The 20,802-nt window shown below is 42.0% G+C and overlaps 2 protein-coding genes and 21 non-coding genes across 23 annotated transcripts; 2 read left to right on the top strand and 21 right to left on the bottom strand.

Annotated features, from left to right (window-relative positions):
* Window positions 1-447: 447 nt before the first annotated feature.
* trnaw-cca lies at window positions 448-519 on the bottom strand. Its single transcript has one exon. It is a non-coding gene; the product is annotated as a tRNA-Trp (tRNA).
* A 230-nt stretch (window positions 520-749) lies between these two features.
* trnaw-cca lies at window positions 750-821 on the bottom strand. Its single transcript has one exon. It is a non-coding gene; the product is annotated as a tRNA-Trp (tRNA).
* Window positions 822-1,346: 525 nt separating this feature from the next.
* trnaw-cca lies at window positions 1,347-1,418 on the bottom strand. Its single transcript has one exon. It is a non-coding gene; the product is annotated as a tRNA-Trp (tRNA).
* A 231-nt stretch (window positions 1,419-1,649) lies between these two features.
* On the bottom strand, window positions 1,650-1,721 carry trnaw-cca. Its single transcript has one exon. It is a non-coding gene; the product is annotated as a tRNA-Trp (tRNA).
* Window positions 1,722-1,945: 224 nt separating this feature from the next.
* Window positions 1,946-2,017, bottom strand: trnaw-cca. The gene has a single exon. It is a non-coding gene; the product is annotated as a tRNA-Trp (tRNA).
* Window positions 2,018-2,050: 33 nt separating this feature from the next.
* On the top strand, window positions 2,051-4,646 carry LOC117769822 (zinc finger BED domain-containing protein 5-like). The gene is made up of 2 exons (XM_034598966.1): window positions 2,051-2,291; window positions 2,413-4,646. Exon 2 carries the CDS (start codon window positions 3,006-3,008, stop codon window positions 4,644-4,646), a length of 1,641 nt encoding a protein of 546 aa, XP_034454857.1. The 5' UTR covers window positions 2,051-2,291; window positions 2,413-3,005.
* Window positions 4,647-8,557: 3,911 nt separating this feature from the next.
* trnaw-cca lies at window positions 8,558-8,629 on the bottom strand. The gene has a single exon. It is a non-coding gene; the product is annotated as a tRNA-Trp (tRNA).
* Window positions 8,630-8,859: 230 nt separating this feature from the next.
* On the bottom strand, window positions 8,860-8,931 carry trnaw-cca. Its single transcript has one exon. It is a non-coding gene; the product is annotated as a tRNA-Trp (tRNA).
* Window positions 8,932-9,126: 195 nt separating this feature from the next.
* On the bottom strand, window positions 9,127-9,198 carry trnaw-cca. The gene has a single exon. It is a non-coding gene; the product is annotated as a tRNA-Trp (tRNA).
* Window positions 9,199-9,733: 535 nt separating this feature from the next.
* trnaw-cca lies at window positions 9,734-9,805 on the bottom strand. The gene has a single exon. It is a non-coding gene; the product is annotated as a tRNA-Trp (tRNA).
* A 224-nt stretch (window positions 9,806-10,029) lies between these two features.
* On the bottom strand, window positions 10,030-10,101 carry trnaw-cca. Its single transcript has one exon. It is a non-coding gene; the product is annotated as a tRNA-Trp (tRNA).
* A 239-nt stretch (window positions 10,102-10,340) lies between these two features.
* On the bottom strand, window positions 10,341-10,412 carry trnaw-cca. The gene has a single exon. It is a non-coding gene; the product is annotated as a tRNA-Trp (tRNA).
* Window positions 10,413-10,930: 518 nt separating this feature from the next.
* Window positions 10,931-11,002, bottom strand: trnaw-cca. The gene has a single exon. It is a non-coding gene; the product is annotated as a tRNA-Trp (tRNA).
* Window positions 11,003-11,233: 231 nt separating this feature from the next.
* trnaw-cca lies at window positions 11,234-11,305 on the bottom strand. Its single transcript has one exon. It is a non-coding gene; the product is annotated as a tRNA-Trp (tRNA).
* Window positions 11,306-11,529: 224 nt separating this feature from the next.
* Window positions 11,530-11,601, bottom strand: trnaw-cca. The gene has a single exon. It is a non-coding gene; the product is annotated as a tRNA-Trp (tRNA).
* A 22-nt stretch (window positions 11,602-11,623) lies between these two features.
* Window positions 11,624-14,229, top strand: LOC117769821 (zinc finger BED domain-containing protein 5-like). The gene is made up of 2 exons (XM_034598965.1): window positions 11,624-11,874; window positions 11,996-14,229. The coding sequence occupies exon 2, from the start codon at window positions 12,589-12,591 to the stop codon at window positions 14,227-14,229; it is 1,641 nt and encodes a 546-aa protein (XP_034454856.1). The 5' UTR covers window positions 11,624-11,874; window positions 11,996-12,588.
* Window positions 14,230-18,140: 3,911 nt separating this feature from the next.
* On the bottom strand, window positions 18,141-18,212 carry trnaw-cca. The gene has a single exon. It is a non-coding gene; the product is annotated as a tRNA-Trp (tRNA).
* A 230-nt stretch (window positions 18,213-18,442) lies between these two features.
* On the bottom strand, window positions 18,443-18,514 carry trnaw-cca. Its single transcript has one exon. It is a non-coding gene; the product is annotated as a tRNA-Trp (tRNA).
* A 195-nt stretch (window positions 18,515-18,709) lies between these two features.
* On the bottom strand, window positions 18,710-18,781 carry trnaw-cca. Its single transcript has one exon. It is a non-coding gene; the product is annotated as a tRNA-Trp (tRNA).
* A 535-nt stretch (window positions 18,782-19,316) lies between these two features.
* trnaw-cca lies at window positions 19,317-19,388 on the bottom strand. Its single transcript has one exon. It is a non-coding gene; the product is annotated as a tRNA-Trp (tRNA).
* Window positions 19,389-19,612: 224 nt separating this feature from the next.
* Window positions 19,613-19,684, bottom strand: trnaw-cca. Its single transcript has one exon. It is a non-coding gene; the product is annotated as a tRNA-Trp (tRNA).
* A 239-nt stretch (window positions 19,685-19,923) lies between these two features.
* trnaw-cca lies at window positions 19,924-19,995 on the bottom strand. The gene has a single exon. It is a non-coding gene; the product is annotated as a tRNA-Trp (tRNA).
* A 518-nt stretch (window positions 19,996-20,513) lies between these two features.
* Window positions 20,514-20,585, bottom strand: trnaw-cca. Its single transcript has one exon. It is a non-coding gene; the product is annotated as a tRNA-Trp (tRNA).
* Window positions 20,586-20,802: the final 217 nt, after the last annotated feature.

The following is a 20,802-nucleotide window of genomic DNA, read 5'->3' as shown; positions in this document are numbered from 1 at the left end:
ATAAGAGTGAACCAATGTGTTCTTTGTACATAAAGATATTTCCTGAATTAGTGTTTTGATTAAGTGATGGCAGAGAATGTACGTTAACATGTCACCCTGACTAAAATATCCTGGAGATTTTTACAGGACAGAGGTATTTCCAAACAAACGTGACATGATTTGAACACACAGCCTTCTGTCCTGGAGTCAGACATGCTACCAATTCACCACAAGGTCTGTAAAAACATATAGTGATGTTAGTTTAGAGGGATTCAAGACAAGTGCAACGATCGTCAATAAAACCGGATTAAATGCTGAGTTCTTCAGACAAAAGATATTTACTGATTGTTTTAATTGCATGGTGGTGGAGAGCGCTCTCTAACACACCACCCTACATATCAATAAGGAACTGGGGACTGTGATATCCTGGAAAGCATCAAAGGACACATTAACTGCAATAAACCCTTTTGACCTTAATGTGATTTGAACACGCAGCCTTCTGATCTGGAATCAGACGCGCTACCATTGCGCCACAAGGTCTGTAAAAACAAATACTGATGTTAATTTAGATACAATGGAAGTGCAAAGATAATCTATAAAACAGAATTAAAGATTGAACCAATGAGATCTTCAGTTGGAAGATATTTCCTGGATTGTTGATTTGACTTAGTGGTGGTGGAAAAGGCTTTATTATACACCCCCATCAATTTGCCAAAGCACATAACTCACACCTGATGCTGTAGATGGACACGCGCATTTGATAGCACAGCTGACCTTGACGTGATTTGAACACGCAGCCTTCTGATCTGGAGTCAGACGCGCTACCGTTGCGCCACAAGGTCCGTTGTTTCAGACAGCAATGTCACTTTATATGGATGCAATAGAAGTGCAAAGCTCATCAAAAAAACAATATATATAAGAGTGAACCAATGTGTTCTTTGTACATAAAGATATTTCTTGAATTGGTGTTTTGATTAAGTGATGGCAGAGAATGCACGTTAGCATGTCACCCTAAATGTTCGTGGAGAACTGGTGACTAAAATATCCCGGACATTTTTACAGGACAGAGGTATTTACAAATAAACGTGACATGATTTCAATTCACAGCCTTCTGTCCTGGACTCAGACACACTACCAATTCACCACAAGGTCTGTAAAAACATACAGTGATGTTAGTTTAGAGGGATATTATAAAACCGGATTTAATACTGAGTTCCTTCAGACAAAAGGTATTTTCTGATGTGCTGTTTTGATTACGTGGTGGTGGAGAGCACTCTCTAACACACCACCCTACATATCAATAATGAACTGGGGACTGTGATATCCTGGAAAACATCAAAGGACACATTAACTGCAATAAACCCTTTTGACCTTGACGTGATTTGAACACGCAGCCTTCTGATCTGGAGTCAGACACGCTACCAATTCACCACAAGGTCTGTAAAAACATACAGTGATGTTAGTTTAGAGGGATTCAAGACAAGTGCAAAGATCGTCAATAAAACCGGATTAAATGCTGAGGTCTTCAGACAAAAGGTATTTAGTGATTGTTTTAATTGCATGGTGGTGGAGAGCACTCTCTAACACACCACCCTACATATCAATAATGAACTGGGGACTGTGATATCCTGGAAAGCATCAAAGGACACATTGACTGCAATAAACCCTTTTGACCTTGATGTGATTTGAACACGTAGCCTTCTGATCTGGAGTCAGACGCACTACCGTTGCGCCACAAGGTCTTTGACCAGTGTCAATAATGCCACTTTAAATGGATGCAATAGAAGTGTAAAATAAATAAAACAATATATAAGAGTGAACCAATGTGTTCTTTGCAGAAAAGATTTTCACAGTTAATCAAAACACACTTCTGCAGAAATTGGAGCAGATCTTGGGTGAGTGAAACTCATTTAGTGACTTCTCACCTTAGAAACACGAGATTGACAAGGTTTACCACACATCTGTTTGACCTTGACGTGATTTGAACACGCAGCCTTCTGATCTGGAGTCAGACGCGCTACCATTGCGCCACAAGGTCTGTAAAAACAAATACTGGGGGGGGGCGCGAACACTCTCCAGGGGGGGCGCGATGTCACAGACGGATAAAAAATTTTTTAAAAAAATAAAATGAAATAAAATAAATTAAAACGACCGCCGACCTGTCACTGGTTAGTGAAAGCTCCCTCAGTGGCGAAATGCAAAGGGCTGGACTGACACAAACAAATCAAATACTGTTTCGTTCCTGATCCACCAATCAAAAGAGGAGTGTTATCATTTGAACGCGAGTTGCACGTACGCTTCCGAGTATAAAAGTAACCGCAGGCATGGTCAGCGCTCACCCTCACTGAGACGACACCCTGCAGAGTTTGTGCGATTGCTCTTGTTTCTTCTATCATTCAGATATTCATTGCTTTATAAACAGTCTTTTTAAAGACTCACTCCTTCCTTAGTAATACCTTCCTGCACTTGCAGTAGGCCTATTCGTAGCCTAATCTAAGGAGTAATTTGCTCCACAGTCTTTTTAGAAAGCTCGTAGCCCCAAGAGCTAGCCTTCTAGCTAGCTAACTTCTTCCAACTGCAGCTAGCCCTTTTCTCCTTAACACCTACCTTTACATCTTCAATCATCCACCGTGTTGCAACAAATAAAACACCAGCACTTGAATACTATTCTGTGCTGTCCCTGTCTACATTGTGTACTGTTCGTTTTGTTAGGAACCATTGCCTAGCACAGCCTTATTCATTATTCGTGTGCAAGTCGCTCACAGCCACACATACAAACACACTCACAAGACCACGACGTTGCAATTAGAACTTTATTAACTTCACACACACTGTATCAGCAAACAAACACAACTATTGACAAGTTTCTGATTCGTAAAAGTCAGGCAACCGATGCGCCAGTTGCGAAGAAGCCAAAGCTTCGCAAATATGACGAGAGCTATTTGCAGTTTGGTTTCACCGTCACTGGCACGACTGAGCAACGTCCTCAGTGTGTTTTGTGTGCCGAGGTGCTGGCAAATGACAGCATGAAGCCATGCAAATTAAAAAGGCACCTCGACACCAAACACCCTGACTTGAAAGAGAAGCCTGTGGACTTCTTTAAACGTAAACGTGATGGCCTCCAGCAACAACGAACCACCATCTCCAAGCATAGCACTGTCTCCAAGCAGCGTCTGGAGGCATCGTATGTAGTTGCTCATAGAATTGCTAAGCTTGGCAAACCCCATACAATTGCCGAAACACTGATTTTGCCGGCCGCGCAAGACATGTGTAAAATAATGATAGGAGAGAGTGCAGCTGCTAAACTCAGCGCAATACCTATGTCAAATGACACTGTGTCACGCCGAATATCAGAAATGTCTAGTGATATCAAAGAGCAACTAATACACTACATTCAAATTAGTCCTTACTATGCACTGCAGCTGGACGAATCCACTGACATCGCTGGACAGGCCCAGCTTCTCACTTACGTCAGGTATGTGCGGGAAAAGGAAATTGAGGAGGACATCCTGTTTTGCCGGCCTCTTCAGACCCGTACAACAGGGGAGGCAATCTTTAATGTCCTTGACTCGTTCATCCAAGACAGTGGTTTGGGCTGGGGAAAGTGTATTGGCCTCTGCACAGATGGAGCGCGGTCGATGACAGGGCGTGAGCGTGGCCTCGTAGCTCGCGTCCAGCAAGTTGCTCCACTTGTGCAATGGACACACTGCATGGTCCATCACGAGGCACTTGCTGCCAAGAAAATGCCACCGCTCTTCGAGTCAGTGCTTCACCAGGCCGTGAAAATAATTAACCATATTAAAGCTCGTCCACTTAACTCCCGTTTGTTTGGGGTCCTCTGCCAGGAGATGGGGTCAGGGCACGAACAGCTGTTGCTGCACACTGAAGTTCGCTGGCTCTCCAGGGGGTGGGTGTTACAACGGCTGTATGAGCTGCGAGAGGAGGTAAAGTTGTTTTTGACTGAAAGTCAAACAGATCTGGCGAAGCATCTGGATGATGCCATGTGGCTTGCCTCTCTCTCCTATTTGGTGGATATTTTTTACTGGCTGAATGGCCTTAACCTGTCTTTGCAAGGCCGCGAATCTAACGTTCTGCTTCTCGCTGATAGAGTGAATGCCTTCATGCACAAAATTGCTCTCTGGCATGGTCGCATCAGTTCTGGAAACTGTGACATGTTTCCCAGCCTTGCAGACTTCATTGCCGATGCACGTGGCACTGATTTCTCCTCTCTCCTCCAATCAGCTGCTGATCACCTTTCAGCGCTGAAGAATCAGTTTGGGTCCTATTTCAAAGAGGACTACCGTTCATTCGCCTGGGTTCGGGATCCATTTCTCTGCTCAGCAGACGAGCTGTCAATAGACATGCAAGAGCAGCTTATTGAGCTGAAGAGTGACAGACTAAAGCATCTGTTTACCACCTCCCCTCTTTCGTCATTCTGGGTAGCAATGATGCCGGAATACCCTCAGCTTTGCGACATAGCCTTAAAAATGATCCTCCTTTTCGCGTCGACTTATTTGTGCGAGGCAGGCTTTTCAAGACTGACTGCGCTCAAAACTAATTATCGCAATCGCGCACAGATCGAGGATGACCTGAGGATATGTTTGTCAAACATTGCCCCAAAATTTGAGGACCTTTGCAAGGCAAAGCAGGCTCATGTCTCACATTGACAGACCTGCAAGATTTTTTTTTAAAGATCACAAGAGGCCCATAATAATAACAGTATCCTAATGATAGCAATAATAACACTTATTGTAATAATATAAAAAGTCGATTATCATTAATTATGATTGTGATAATTATGATTACTATAATAAGAAAGCATGCAGGCTCACATAGCTGCGAATATTAATAGCCTACTAATAGGCCTACTACTGATCATAATCATAATAAAATAGGAATAATAATTGTCTGTATGGGCCTAACAATAATAGCCTAACCTTGACATGTCAGGCCTATCAATAACAATATGCTACCTATCTATGGTGGTGTAGTTGAGGGTGGCGGTGGCGGGCGGGAGCACCCCCCCCAACTACCCCTAACCAGCTTTGGGGGGGCCCAGCTTGCTAAAGTTTGAGAACCCCTGCTCTAGAAGACCACTGCACCAGGAGTAAAATGTTTGTATCTGAGGCATTGAGTTCAAAAGGGATAGTTTGACCCTAATGGGATTGTAGAATTAAACATTCTGCTTTGAGATGTGCTACAAGTGCATTTTTAAATTCAAAGCAACTGGATATGTCAGATATTAGTTTTACACTAGTTATTTGCACTCCTGTAACATTTAAAGGGCCCATATTTAACACCTTTCTGGGATTTAATGAGGTATTGGTACCCCTAGGATGATATATCAGTGCTTTAAAGTAAAAAAATAACTGCAATTGTATTTCCTTGTCTCCTCTTCAGACAGAAGAGGCCATGAAACCATGGCTTCAAGTGGAGCTTTGTCATTTCTTACTGACTTGTTGCCCCCCACACCTCACCTGCAGTTGGAGCTTTTCCAAACTACAGAGCTCCAGCCCACAAGTTGACAGGAATTGTTCAAGTGGTTTTCTGATGACATCAACCAGACTAGTCTTTTCACTGCAATGTTAGCTAAATACATGTCATTGTGTTTGCCACCATTTCATTTAAAATGTATACTGTAAAAAAAAATAAAATAAAAGAAACACGTCAACAGAGTCAACATGTTGACAGAAGGGGGTTAAAGAGCATGAGATATAGCAATTTAATAGTTTGGAAACTTGTGGCTTTTCACATCATGATTTACATTAAGGGCATAGGATGCTGCATGTTCAAGCAATCTTTTCCCCATGATTGATTTGTCACCACCATGTGGAACAGGTCCTTTACAGGTCAATAAAAACGCATGAAACGCAAGTATTTGAAAAAGGTCTTTTATTGAATTCTGAAACATCCTGCTGGAGGGATCCACCTCTTAGTCATGCTGAAAGACAAGGTCAACATTAGCACAAGTAAAAAAGAAAAAAGATATTTTGTGCCAGATTTTTATCAATTTACCGTGGCTGCATTAGAATTGCTCCCATAACCACCTGCATGGAGAATTGGTTGCCTGGCGGTTCGACGTGAATAAATGGGTTGGACAGCTGCACCACCACGTCTAGAACCACCATTTGCAGGAGCTTCAACATTGGGAGTGTTGATTGGCTGTGAGGGAGCAGGGTAGGGAAGGTATTCTCTCACATAGTGAGCCTCTTTGAAGTCGTCCCTTCCGTGCTCTAAACCGCCGCTGAAGTAACTGACTGTGCCTGTTGGATATTGGCCGGTCAGGAACATGTAGTCGTAGTAAGGATAAACGCGCCAGAGTCCAGCAGGGCCAGAGTCTGGTCGAGGTGGGCTGACGTAGCCTTCAAGAGATTCATCCAGAGGAGGATGCACCATGGAAGCATACTCAGATTCTGAACGAGGTGGTGGCAGGAAGCCTTGTTCCGCAGTCTCGTGGTCGTACTCGCCACCCTCAAGGTTCCTTTCGTAATGGGACAGCTCCCCTGCCTGGTACACCGGTGGAAGAGGGATACTCAGATACTCTTCACTGCTGGATGCAACTTCTGGTGTTTCCTCATCTCTGAGGATAGGAGGTGCAATGAGCCACTTGCTCTCTGAGGAGAAGTAAAAATAAAATATGAGCAAGATCAAATGATCTGCTTCAGATTAAAAATCTGAATTTCCACAACAGAGAAGTAACCAAAGTCCTTCATTCAAAATGCTACCAAAGGAATAAAACCACCTGTTACAGTGAAGTTAGAGCCTCAACCCAATATTAACTTGTGCACAAGGTGTGTGCAGTGATAAATTCAGAGGCTCCAATGAGTCTGGACAAAATCATTTGTACTTGACAAATGCAACATATGACAACTTCAATCTAATTAGTCACTGAACACCCATCAGGGCACATTTCTACAGGATACTATTTATTGATGGTTAACAAAACCCCAAAAAACAAGGTAAACAAGAGTTAAATGTTGTAGATACAAAAATATTTTCTAAAGCATTCGATTTTCTACCTTTTGAGCCAGATTGAAATCCAGCTCCTGACTGTGCTGGGCCTGCAGGACCCTGCCTCGCTGCACTGCCCCTGGACTTAACAGGTTTGGAAGAAGAACCAGCGCCAGCAGATGCAGCCAGCTCAGGCGCCTCAGGATAAGCACCCTCAGGCATGAGTCCAGGTGAATACTGGCTGGAAGGCGCTCCCTGGTTAGAGCCTGATCTTGGATACATAGAACTGCCGCTAAAGGACGCACCGGGATTAAAGCCTGAATACAAGAGACGTTATTCAGACGTGAATTTTACTGAAGCATGTAAATGTTTTAACCAGACTGTGAGATTACCTTTCTTGACAGGGCCACAGCACATGTCCACAATCAACAGAGCCCAGAGGGAAGCCCTGAAATGATTTAAAATCAAACATATGAACACAAGTTTCCAAACAGACAAATTGCCCGTGACACAAGAACATCAACTTACCCAAAGAAGAACATTGCAGTCGTCATGTTGAAGGCTCACACTGAACATGCAGACGGAGGTGCAGGTTTATAAATGCTGCTGATCAATCCCAGCTTAACAATGGACAGCTGTTGGTGATTGACAGGTCAGACCTCAACACATTGACTGAACGAGGATCAGGTGCAACAAGGTTGGTGGCCTCTCTTCATTACCTCAGTGTTTATGTTGAATGAAAAAATAAATCGAGTTTCGTTTATGTCTGATTATTTTAACTGTCAGTGCGTAGAAACCTAATGCAGCACAGAATTGACTCTTTTTGTTTTGCAATCATGTGGCATTTTTATGTTATGGAAAAATCTTCAGTTCAAATTATGAACGGAGGAAAATACCTTGATACCATACCAAAATGATTATTGTAAATAATTTGTTTGGAGATTCAAAAGTAATTGGACACATTAAGTCAAAGAAAATCATCATATTTAATTAAATTTAATATTTAACATTCAGATGCTTCTATTGTCCCCGGTGACGCTCTCCCTGGCCTTTGCCTTTAGTCTGCAACAAGTGTGATGCAGCTCAGTTAGACGGAGATGAAAATATTCCACTTCTTAAACCTGAAAAGATCTTTGGCTATTTTGTTCGTATGTCTAGGATAATCATATAGATGCTGAATGAATAAATGTTTTCATACATCAATCTGAGCTTAGAAAAACTCATGTTGCTTCCATCAGCAGTGAAAATCATCAGTAATTGCCAACGTGCCAGTTACACCGGCAGCCATATACAGGCCTGAGCCATAACAGAACCAGCTCCATGTTTCATTTTGCTTTTCCCAATCTGCAATGTAACCTTTAACTGAAGCTTTAGTAAAAAGTGCATAATTCATTAAATGTCTAAAGTGGCATTAAATAGAAGTCATCAAGTACAAATACCTCAATACGGGTTTTCTCATGCTAAATTTATGAGCAAATTAACTTAATGATTTCAAACGCTGCTGTAGTATTTCATTGTCTATCTTATTTAAAAAAATTTAAATATAAATAAACTTTTGAAGTTAATGCAGTTTTTATAAAATGGTCACATGATGCTGTAGGTGGACATCTGCATTTGAAAGCACAGCTGACCTTGACGTGGTTTGAACACACAGCCTTCTGATCTGGAGTCAGATGCGCTACCATTGCGCCACAAGGTCTGTAAAAACAAAGACTGATGTTAATTTAGATCCAATGGAAGTGCAAAGATAATCTATAAAACAGAATTAAAGATTGAACCAATGAGATCTTCAGTTGGAAGATATTTCCTGGATTGTTGTTTTGACCAAGTGGTGTTGGAGAAGGCTTTATTATACACCCCCATCAATTTGCCAAAGCACATAAGTCACACCTGAAGCTGTGGATGAACACGTGCATTTAAAAGCACAGGTGACCTTGACGTGATTTGAACACGCAGCCTTCTGATCTGGAGTCAGACGCGCTACCATTGCGCCACAAGGTCTGTAAAAACAAATACTGATGTTAATTTAGATGCAATGGAAGTGCAAATATCATCAATAAAACAGAATTAAATATTGAAACAATGAGTTCTTCAGTCGGAAGATATTTCCTGAGTTGGTGTTATGATTAGGTGGTGTTGGAGAAGGCTCTATTATACATCCCCATAAATTTGGACATCTGCATTTGAAAGCACAGCTGACCTTGACGTGGTTTGAACACGCAGCCTTCTGATCTGGAGTCAGACGCGCTACCGTTGCGCCACAAGGTCCGTGGTTTCAGACAGTAATGCCACTTTATATGGATGCAATAGAAGTGCAAAGGTCATCAAAAAAACCAATATATATAAGAGTGAACCAATGTGTTCTTTGTACATAAAGATATTTCTTGAATTGGTGTTTTGATTAAGTGATGGCAGAAAATGCACGTTAGCATGTCACCCTAAATGTTCGTGGAGAACTGGTGACTAAAATATCCTGGACATTTTTACAGGACAGAGGTATTTCCAAATAAACGTGACATGATTTCAATTCACAGCCTTCTGTCCTGAAGTCAGACACGCTACCAATTCACCACAAGGCCTGTAAAAACATACAGTGATGTTAGTTTAGAGGGATATTATAAAACCGGATTTAATACTGAGTTCCTTCAGACAAAAGGTATTTTCTGATGTGCTGTTTTGATTACGTGGTGGTGGTGGTGGTGGAGAGCACTCTCTAACACACCACCCTACATATCAATAATGAACTGGGGACTGTGATATCCTGGAAAGCATCAAAGGACACATTGACTGCAATAAACCCTTTTGACCTCGATGTGATTTGAACACGCAGCCTTCTGATCTGGAGTCAGACGCACTACCGTTGCGCCACAAGGTCTTTGACCAGTGTCAATAATGCCACTTTAAATGGATGCAATAGAAGTGTAAAATAAATAAAACAATACATAAGAGTGAACCAATGTGTTCTTTGCAGAAAAGATTTTCACAGTTAATCAAAACACACTTCTGCAGAAATTGGAGCAGATCTTGGGTGAGTGAAAGTCATTTAGTGACTTCTCACCTTAGAAACACGAGATTGACAAGGTTTACCACACATCTGTTTGACCTTGACGTGATTTGAACACGCAGCCTTCTGATCTGGAGTCAGACGCGCTACCATTGCGCCACAAGGTCTGTAAAAACAAATACTGATGTTAATTTAGATGCAATGGAAGTGCAAATATCATCAATAAAACAGAATTAAATATTGAACCAATGAGTTCTTCAGTCGGAAGATATTTCCTGAGTTGGTGTTATGATTAGGTGGTGTTGGAGAAGGCTCTATTATACATCCCCATAAATTTGCTAAAGAACAAGCATTCTATAGGTCAAACCTGATGCTGTAGATGGACACGTGCATTTGAAAGCACAGCTGACCTTGACGTGATTTGAACACGCAGCCTTCTGATCTGGAGTCAGACGCGCTACCGTTGCGCCACAAGGTCTATGGTCTTGGACAGTAATGCTACTTTAGAGGGATGCAAGAGAAGTGCAAAGGTCATCACTAAAACAAGATATAAGAGTGAACCAATGTGTTCTTTGTACATAAAGATATTTCCTGAATTAGTGTTTTGATTAAGTGATGGCAGAGAATGTACGTTAACATGTCACCCTGACTAAAATATCCTGGAGATTTTTACAGGACAGAGGTATTTCCAAACAAACGTGACATGATTTGAACACACAGCCTTCTGTCCTGGAGTCAGACATGCTACCAATTCACCACAAGGTCTGTAAGAACATACAGTGATGTTAGTTTAGAGGGATTCAAGACAAGTGCAACCATCGTCAATAAAACCGGATTAAATGCTGAGTTCTTCAGACAAAAGATATTTACTGATTGTTTTAATTGCATGGTGGTGGAGAGCACTCTCTAACACACCACCCTACATATCAATAATGAACTGGGGACTGTGATATCCTGGAAAACATCAAAGGACACATTAACTGCAATAAACCCTTTTGACCTTGACGTGATTTGAACACGCAGCCTTCTGATCTGGAGTCAGACACGCTACCAATTCACCACAAGGTCTGTAAAAACATACAGTGATGTTAGTTTAGAGGGATTCAAGACAAGTGCAAAGATCGTCAATAAAACCGGATTAAATGCTGAGGTCTTCAGACAAAAGGTATTTAGTGATTGTTTTAATTGCATGGTGGTGGAGAGCACTCTCTAACACACCACCCTACATATCAATAATGAACTGGGGACTGTGATATCCTGGAAAGCATCAAAGGACACATTGACTGCAATAAACCCTTTTGACCTTGATGTGATTTGAACACGTAGCCTTCTGATCTGGAGTCAGACGCACTACCGTTGCGCCACAAGGTCTTTGACCAGTGTCAATAATGCCACTTTAAATGGATGCAATAGAAGTGTAAAATAAATAAAACAATATATAAGAGTGAACCAATGTGTTCTTTGCAGAAAAGATTTTCACAGTTAATCAAAACACACTTCTGCAGAAATTGGAGCAGATCTTGGGTGAGTGAAACTCATTTAGTGACTTCTCACCTTAGAAACACGAGATTGACAAGGTTTACCACACATCTGTTTGACCTTGACGTGATTTGAACACGCAGCCTTCTGATCTGGAGTCAGACGCGCTACCATTGCGCCACAAGGTCTGTAAAAACAAATACTGGGGGGGGCGCGAACACTCTCCAGGGGGGGCGCGATGTCACAGACGGATAAAAAATTTTTTAAAAAAATAAAATGAAATAAAATAAATTAAAACGACCGCCGACCTGTCACTGGTTAGTGAAAGCTCCCTCAGTGGCGAAATGCAAAGGGCTGGACTGACACAAACAAATCAAATACTGTTTCGTTCCTGATCCACCAATCAAAAGAGGAGTGTTATCATTTGAACGCGAGTTGCACGTACGCTTCCGAGTATAAAAGTAACCGCAGGCATGGTCAGCGCTCACCCTCACTGAGACGACACCCTGCAGAGTTTGTGCGATTGCTCTTGTTTCTTCTATCATTCAGATATTCATTGCTTTATAAACAGTCTTTTTAAAGACTCACTCCTTCCTTAGTAATACCTTCCTGCACTTGCAGTAGGCCTATTCGTAGCCTAATCTAAGGAGTAATTTGCTCCACAGTCTTTTTAGAAAGCTCGTAGCCCCAAGAGCTAGCCTTCTAGCTAGCTAACTTCTTCCAACTGCAGCTAGCCCTTTTCTCCTTAACACCTACCTTTACATCTTCAATCATCCACCGTGTTGCAACAAATAAAACACCAGCACTTGAATACTATTCTGTGCTGTCCCTGTCTACATTGTGTACTGTTCGTTTTGTTAGGAACCATTGCCTAGCACAGCCTTATTCATTATTCGTGTGCAAGTCGCTCACAGCCACACATACAAACACACTCACAAGACCACGACGTTGCAATTAGAACTTTATTAACTTCACACACACTGTATCAGCAAACAAACACAACTATTGACAAGTTTCTGATTCGTAAAAGTCAGGCAACCGATGCGCCAGTTGCGAAGAAGCCAAAGCTTCGCAAATATGACGAGAGCTATTTGCAGTTTGGTTTCACCGTCACTGGCACGACTGAGCAACGTCCTCAGTGTGTTTTGTGTGCCGAGGTGCTGGCAAATGACAGCATGAAGCCATGCAAATTAAAAAGGCACCTCGACACCAAACACCCTGACTTGAAAGAGAAGCCTGTGGACTTCTTTAAACGTAAACGTGATGGCCTCCAGCAACAACGAACCACCATCTCCAAGCATAGCACTGTCTCCAAGCAGCGTCTGGAGGCATCGTATGTAGTTGCTCATAGAATTGCTAAGCTTGGCAAACCCCATACAATTGCCGAAACACTGATTTTGCCGGCCGCGCAAGACATGTGTAAAATAATGATAGGAGAGAGTGCAGCTGCTAAACTCAGCGCAATACCTATGTCAAATGACACTGTGTCACGCCGAATATCAGAAATGTCTAGTGATATCAAAGAGCAACTAATACACTACATTCAAATTAGTCCTTACTATGCACTGCAGCTGGACGAATCCACTGACATCGCTGGACAGGCCCAGCTTCTCACTTACGTCAGGTATGTGCGGGAAAAGGAAATTGAGGAGGACATCCTGTTTTGCCGGCCTCTTCAGACCCGTACAACAGGGGAGGCAATCTTTAATGTCCTTGACTCGTTCATCCAAGACAGTGGTTTGGGCTGGGGAAAGTGTATTGGCCTCTGCACAGATGGAGCGCGGTCGATGACAGGGCGTGAGCGTGGCCTCGTAGCTCGCGTCCAGCAAGTTGCTCCACTTGTGCAATGGACACACTGCATGGTCCATCACGAGGCACTTGCTGCCAAGAAAATGCCACCGCTCTTCGAGTCAGTGCTTCACCAGGCCGTGAAAATAATTAACCATATTAAAGCTCGTCCACTTAACTCCCGTTTGTTTGGGGTCCTCTGCCAGGAGATGGGGTCAGGGCACGAACAGCTGTTGCTGCACACTGAAGTTCGCTGGCTCTCCAGGGGGTGGGTGTTACAACGGCTGTATGAGCTGCGAGAGGAGGTAAAGTTGTTTTTGACTGAAAGTCAAACAGATCTGGCGAAGCATCTGGATGATGCCATGTGGCTTGCCTCTCTCTCCTATTTGGTGGATATTTTTTACTGGCTGAATGGCCTTAACCTGTCTTTGCAAGGCCGCGAATCTAACGTTCTGCTTCTCGCTGATAGAGTGAATGCCTTCATGCACAAAATTGCTCTCTGGCATGGTCGCATCAGTTCTGGAAACTGTGACATGTTTCCCAGCCTTGCAGACTTCATTGCCGATGCACGTGGCACTGATTTCTCCTCTCTCCTCCAATCAGCTGCTGATCACCTTTCAGCGCTGAAGAATCAGTTTGGGTCCTATTTCAAAGAGGACTACCGTTCATTCGCCTGGGTTCGGGATCCATTTCTCTGCTCAGCAGACGAGCTGTCAATAGACATGCAAGAGCAGCTTATTGAGCTGAAGAGTGACAGACTAAAGCATCTGTTTACCACCTCCCCTCTTTCGTCATTCTGGGTAGCAATGATGCCGGAATACCCTCAGCTTTGCGACATAGCCTTAAAAATGATCCTCCTTTTCGCGTCGACTTATTTGTGCGAGGCAGGCTTTTCAAGACTGACTGCGCTCAAAACTAATTATCGCAATCGCGCACAGATCGAGGATGACCTGAGGATATGTTTGTCAAACATTGCCCCAAAATTTGAGGACCTTTGCAAGGCAAAGCAGGCTCATGTCTCACATTGACAGACCTGCAAGATTTTTTTTTAAAGATCACAAGAGGCCCATAATAATAACAGTATCCTAATGATAGCAATAATAACACTTATTGTAATAATATAAAAAGTCGATTATCATTAATTATGATTGTGATAATTATGATTACTATAATAAGAAAGCATGCAGGCTCACATAGCTGCGAATATTAATAGCCTACTAATAGGCCTACTACTGATCATAATCATAATAAAATAGGAATAATAATTGTCTGTATGGGCCTAACAATAATAGCCTAACCTTGACATGTCAGGCCTATCAATAACAATATGCTACCTATCTATGGTGGTGTAGTTGAGGGTGGCGGTGGCGGGCGGGAGCACCCCCCCCAACTACCCCTAACCAGCTTTGGGGGGGCCCAGCTTGCTAAAGTTTGAGAACCCCTGCTCTAGAAGACCACTGCACCAGGAGTAAAATGTTTGTATCTGAGGCATTGAGTTCAAAAGGGATAGTTTGACCCTAATGGGATTGTAGAATTAAACATTCTGCTTTGAGATGTGCTACAAGTGCATTTTTAAATTCAAAGCAACTGGATATGTCAGATATTAGTTTTACACTAGTTATTTGCACTCCTGTAACATTTAAAGGGCCCATATTTAACACCTTTCTGGGATTTAATGAGGTATTGGTACCCCTAGGATGATATATCAGTGCTTTAAAGTAAAAAAATAACTGCAATTGTATTTCCTTGTCTCCTCTTCAGACAGAAGAGGCCATGAAACCATGGCTTCAAGTGGAGCTTTGTCATTTCTTACTGACTTGTTGCCCCCCACACCTCACCTGCAGTTGGAGCTTTTCCAAACTACAGAGCTCCAGCCCACAAGTTGACAGGAATTGTTCAAGTGGTTTTCTGATGACATCAACCAGACTAGTCTTTTCACTGCAATGTTAGCTAAATACATGTCATTGTGTTTGCCACCATTTCATTTAAAATGTATACTGTAAAAAAAAATAAAATAAAAGAAACACGTCAACAGAGTCAACATGTTGACAGAAGGGGGTTAAAGAGCATGAGATATAGCAATTTAATAGTTTGGAAACTTGTGGCTTTTCACATCATGATTTACATTAAGGGCATAGGATGCTGCATGTTCAAGCAATCTTTTCCCCATGATTGATTTGTCACCACCATGTGGAACAGGTCCTTTACAGGTCAATAAAAACGCATGAAACGCAAGTATTTGAAAAAGGTCTTTTATTGAATTCTGAAACATCCTGCTGGAGGGATCCACCTCTTAGTCATGCTGAAAGACAAGGTCAACATTAGCACAAGTAAAAAAGAAAAAAGATATTTTGTGCCAGATTTTTATCAATTTACCGTGGCTGCATTAGAATTGCTCCCATAACCACCTGCATGGAGAATTGGTTGCCTGGCGGTTCGACGTGAATAAATGGGTTGGACAGCTGCACCACCACGTCTAGAACCACCATTTGCAGGAGCTTCAACATTGGGAGTGTTGATTGGCTGTGAGGGAGCAGGGTAGGGAAGGTATTCTCTCACATAGTGAGCCTCTTTGAAGTCGTCCCTTCCGTGCTCTAAACCGCCGCTGAAGTAACTGACTGTGCCTGTTGGATATTGGCCGGTCAGGAACATGTAGTCGTAGTAAGGATAAACGCGCCAGAGTCCAGCAGGGCCAGAGTCTGGTCGAGGTGGGCTGACGTAGCCTTCAAGAGATTCATCCAGAGGAGGATGCACCATGGAAGCATACTCAGATTCTGAACGAGGTGGTGGCAGGAAGCCTTGTTCCGCAGTCTCGTGGTCGTACTCGCCACCCTCAAGGTTCCTTTCGTAATGGGACAGCTCCCCTGCCTGGTACACCGGTGGAAGAGGGATACTCAGATACTCTTCACTGCTGGATGCAACTTCTGGTGTTTCCTCATCTCTGAGGATAGGAGGTGCAATGAGCCACTTGCTCTCTGAGGAGAAGTAAAAATAAAATATGAGCAAGATCAAATGATCTGCTTCAGATTAAAAATCTGAATTTCCACAACAGAGAAGTAACCAAAGTCCTTCATTCAAAATGCTACCAAAGGAATAAAACCACCTGTTACAGTGAAGTTAGAGCCTCAACCCAATATTAACTTGTGCACAAGGTGTGTGCAGTGATAAATTCAGAGGCTCCAATGAGTCTGGACAAAATCATTTGTACTTGACAAATGCAACATATGACAACTTCAATCTAATTAGTCACTGAACACCCATCAGGGCACATTTCTACAGGATACTATTTATTGATGGTTAACAAAACCCCAAAAAACAAGGTAAACAAGAGTTAAATGTTGTAGATACAAAAATATTTTCTAAAGCATTCGATTTTCTACCTTTTGAGCCAGATTGAAATCCAGCTCCTGACTGTGCTGGGCCTGCAGGACCCTGCCTCGCTGCACTGCCCCTGGACTTAACAGGTTTGGAAGAAGAACCAGCGCCAGCAGATGCAGCCAGCTCAGGCGCCTCAGGATAAGCACCCTCAGGCATGAGTCCAGGTGAATACTGGCTGGAAGGCGCTCCCTGGTTAGAGCCTGATCTTGGATACATAGAACTGCCGCTAAAGGACGCACCGGGATTAAAGCCTGAATACAAGAGACGTTATTCAGACGTGAATTTTACTGAAGCATGTAAATGTTTTAACCAGACTGTGAGATTACCTTTCTTGACAGGGCCACAGCACATGTCCACAATCAACAGAGCCCAGAGGGAAGCCCTGAAATGATTTAAAATCAAACATATGAACACAAGTTTCCAAACAGACAAATTGCCCGTGACACAAGAACATCAACTTACCCAAAGAAGAACATTGCAGTCGTCATGTTGAAGGCTCACACTGAACATGCAGACGGAGGTGCAGGTTTATAAATGCTGCTGATCAATCCCAGCTTAACAATGGACAGCTGTTGGTGATTGACAGGTCAGACCTCAACACATTGACTGAACGAGGATCAGGTGCAACAAGGTTGGTGGCCTCTCTTCATTACCTCAGTGTTTATGTTGAATGAAAAAATAAATCGAGTTTCGTTTATGTCTGATTATTTTAACTGTCAGTGCGTAGAAACCTAATGCAGCACAGAATTGACTCTTTTTGTTTTGCAATCATGTGGCATTTTTATGTTATGGAAAAATCTTCAGTTCAAATTATGAACGGAGGAAAATACCTTGATACCATACCAAAATGATTATTGTAAATAATTTGTTTGGAGATTCAAAAGTAATTGGACACATTAAGTCAAAGAAAATCATCATATTTAATTAAATTTAATATTTAACATTCAGATGCTTCTATTGTCCCCGGTGACGCTCTCCCTGGCCTTTGCCTTTAGTCTGCAACAAGTGTGATGCAGCTCAGTTAGACGGAGATGAAAATATTCCACTTCTTAAACCTGAAAAGATCTTTGGCTATTTTGTTCGTATGTCTAGGATAATCATATAGATGCTGAATGAATAAATGTTTTCATACATCAATCTGAGCTTAGAAAAACTCATGTTGCTTCCATCAGCAGTGAAAATCATCAGTAATTGCCAACGTGCCAGTTACACCGGCAGCCATATACAGGCCTGAGCCATAACAGAACCAGCTCCATGTTTCATTTTGCTTTTCCCAATCTGCAATGTAACCTTTAACTGAAGCTTTAGTAAAAAGTGCATAATTCATTAAATGTCTAAAGTGGCATTAAATAGAAGTCATCAAGTACAAATACCTCAATACGGGTTTTCTCATGCTAAATTTATGAGCAAATTAACTTAATGATTTCAAACGCTGCTGTAGTATTTCATTGTCTATCTTATTTAAAAAAATTTAAATATAAATAAACTTTTGAAGTTAATGCAGTTTTTATAAAATGGTCACATGATGCTGTAGGTGGACATCTGCATTTGAAAGCACAGCTGACCTTGACGTGGTTTGAACACACAGCCTTCTGATCTGGAGTCAGATGCGCTACCATTGCGCCACAAGGTCTGTAAAAACAAAGACTGATGTTAATTTAGATCCAATGGAAGTGCAAAGATAATCTATAAAACAGAATTAAAGATTGAACCAATGAGATCTTCAGTTGGAAGATATTTCCTGGATTGTTGTTTTGACCAAGTGGTGTTGGAGAAGGCTTTATTATACACCCCCATCAATTTGCCAAAGCACATAAGTCACACCTGAAGCTGTGGATGAACACGTGCATTTAAAAGCACAGGTGACCTTGACGTGATTTGAACACGCAGCCTTCTGATCTGGAGTCAGACGCGCTACCATTGCGCCACAAGGTCTGTAAAAACAAATACTGATGTTAATTTAGATGCAATGGAAGTGCAAATATCATCAATAAAACAGAATTAAATATTGAAACAATGAGTTCTTCAGTCGGAAGATATTTCCTGAGTTGGTGTTATGATTAGGTGGTGTTGGAGAAGGCTCTATTATACATCCCCATAAATTTGGACATCTGCATTTGAAAGCACAGCTGACCTTGACGTGGTTTGAACACGCAGCCTTCTGATCTGGAGTCAGACGCGCTACCGTTGCGCCACAAGGTCCGTGGTTTCAGACAGTAATGCCACTTTATATGGATGCAATAGAAGTGCAAAGGTCATCAAAAAAACCAATATATATAAGAGTGAACCAATGTGTTCTTTGTACATAAAGATATTTCTTGAATTGGTGTTTTGATTAAGTGATGGCAGAAAATGCACGTTAGCATGTCACCCTAAATGTTCGTGGAGAACTGGTGACTAAAATATCCTGGACATTTTTACAGGACAGAGGTATTTCCAAATAAACGTGACATGATTTCAATTCACAGCCTTCTGTCCTGAAGTCAGACACGCTACCAATTCACCACAAGGCCTGTAAAAACATACAGTGATGTTAGTTTAGAGGGATATTATAAAACCGGATTTAATACTGAGTTCCTTCAGACAAAAGGTATTTTCTGATGTGCTGTTTTGATTACGTGGTGGTGGTGGTGGTGGAGAGCACTCTCTAACACACCACCCTACATATCAATAATGAACTGGGGACTGTGATATCCTGGAAAGCATCAAAGGACACATTGACTGCAATAAACCCTTTTGACCTCGATGTGATTTGAACACGCAGCCTTCTGATCTGGAGTCAGACGCACTACCGTTGCGCCACAAGGTCTTTGACCAGTGTCAATAATGCCACTTTAAATGGATGCAATAGAAGTGTAAAATAAATAAAACAATACATAAGAGTGAACCAATGTGTTCTTTGCAGAAAAGATTTTCACAGTTAATCAAAACACACTTCTGCAGAAATTGGAGCAGATCTTGGGTGAGTGAAAGTCATTTAGTGACTTCTCACCTTAGAAACACGAGATTGACAAGGTTTACCACACATCTGTTTGACCTTGACGTGATTTGAACACGCAGCCTTCTGATCTGGAGTCAGACGCGCTACCATTGCGCCACAAGGTCTGTAAAAACAAATACTGATGTTAATTTAGATGCAATGGAAGTGCAAATATCATCAATAAAACAGAATTAAATATTGAACCAATGAGTTCTTCAGTCGGAAGATATTTCCTGAGTTGGTGTTATGATTAGGTGGTGTTGGAGAAGGCTCTATTATACATCCCCATAAATTTGCTAAAGAACAAGCATTCTATAGGTCAAACCTGATGCTGTAGATGGACACGTGCATTTGAAAGCACAGCTGACCTTGACGTGATTTGAACACGCAGCCTTCTGATCTGGAGTCAGACGCGCTACCGTTGCGCCACAAGGTCTATGGTCTTGGACAGTAATGCTACTTTAGAGGGATGCAAGAGAAGTGCAAAGGTCATCACTAAAACAAGATATAAGAGTGAACCAATGTGTTCTTTGTACATAAAGATATTTCCTGAATTAGTGTTTTGATTAAGTGATGGCAGAGAATGTACGTTAACATGTCACCCTGACTAAAATATCCTGGAGATTTTTACAGGACAGAGGTATTTCCAAACAAACGTGACATGATTTGAACACACAGCCTTCTGTCCTGGAGTCAGACATGCTACCAATTCACCACAAGGTCTGTAAGAACATACAGTGATGTTAGTTTAGAGGGATTCAAGACAAGTGCAACCATCGTCAATAAAACCGGATTAAATGCTGAGTTCTTCAGACAAAAGATATTTACTGATTGTTTTAATTGCATGGTGGTGGAGAGCACTCTCTAACACACCACCCTACATATCAATAAGGAACTGGGGACTGTGATATCCTGGAAAGCATCAAAGGACACATTAACAGCAATAAACCCTTTTGACCTTGATGTGATTTGAACACGCAGCCTTCTGATCTGGAATCAGACACGCTACCATTGCGCCACAAGGTCTGTGAAAACAAATACTGATGTTAATTTAGATACAATGGAAGTGCAAAGATAATCTATAAAACAGAATTAAAGATTGAACCAATGAGATCTTCAGTTGGAAGATATTTCCTGGATTGTTGATTTGACTTAGTGGTGGTGGAAAAGGCTTTATTATACACCCCCATCAATTTGCCAAAGCACATAAGTCACACCTGATGCTGTAGATGGACACGTGCAT

Source organism: Hippoglossus hippoglossus, chromosome 10, assembly GCF_009819705.1.
Source record: "Hippoglossus hippoglossus isolate fHipHip1 chromosome 10, fHipHip1.pri, whole genome shotgun sequence".
Lineage (NCBI taxonomy): Eukaryota > Metazoa > Chordata > Actinopteri > Pleuronectiformes > Pleuronectidae > Hippoglossus > Hippoglossus hippoglossus.
This window is presented reverse-complemented; position numbering and strand designations above follow the sequence as displayed.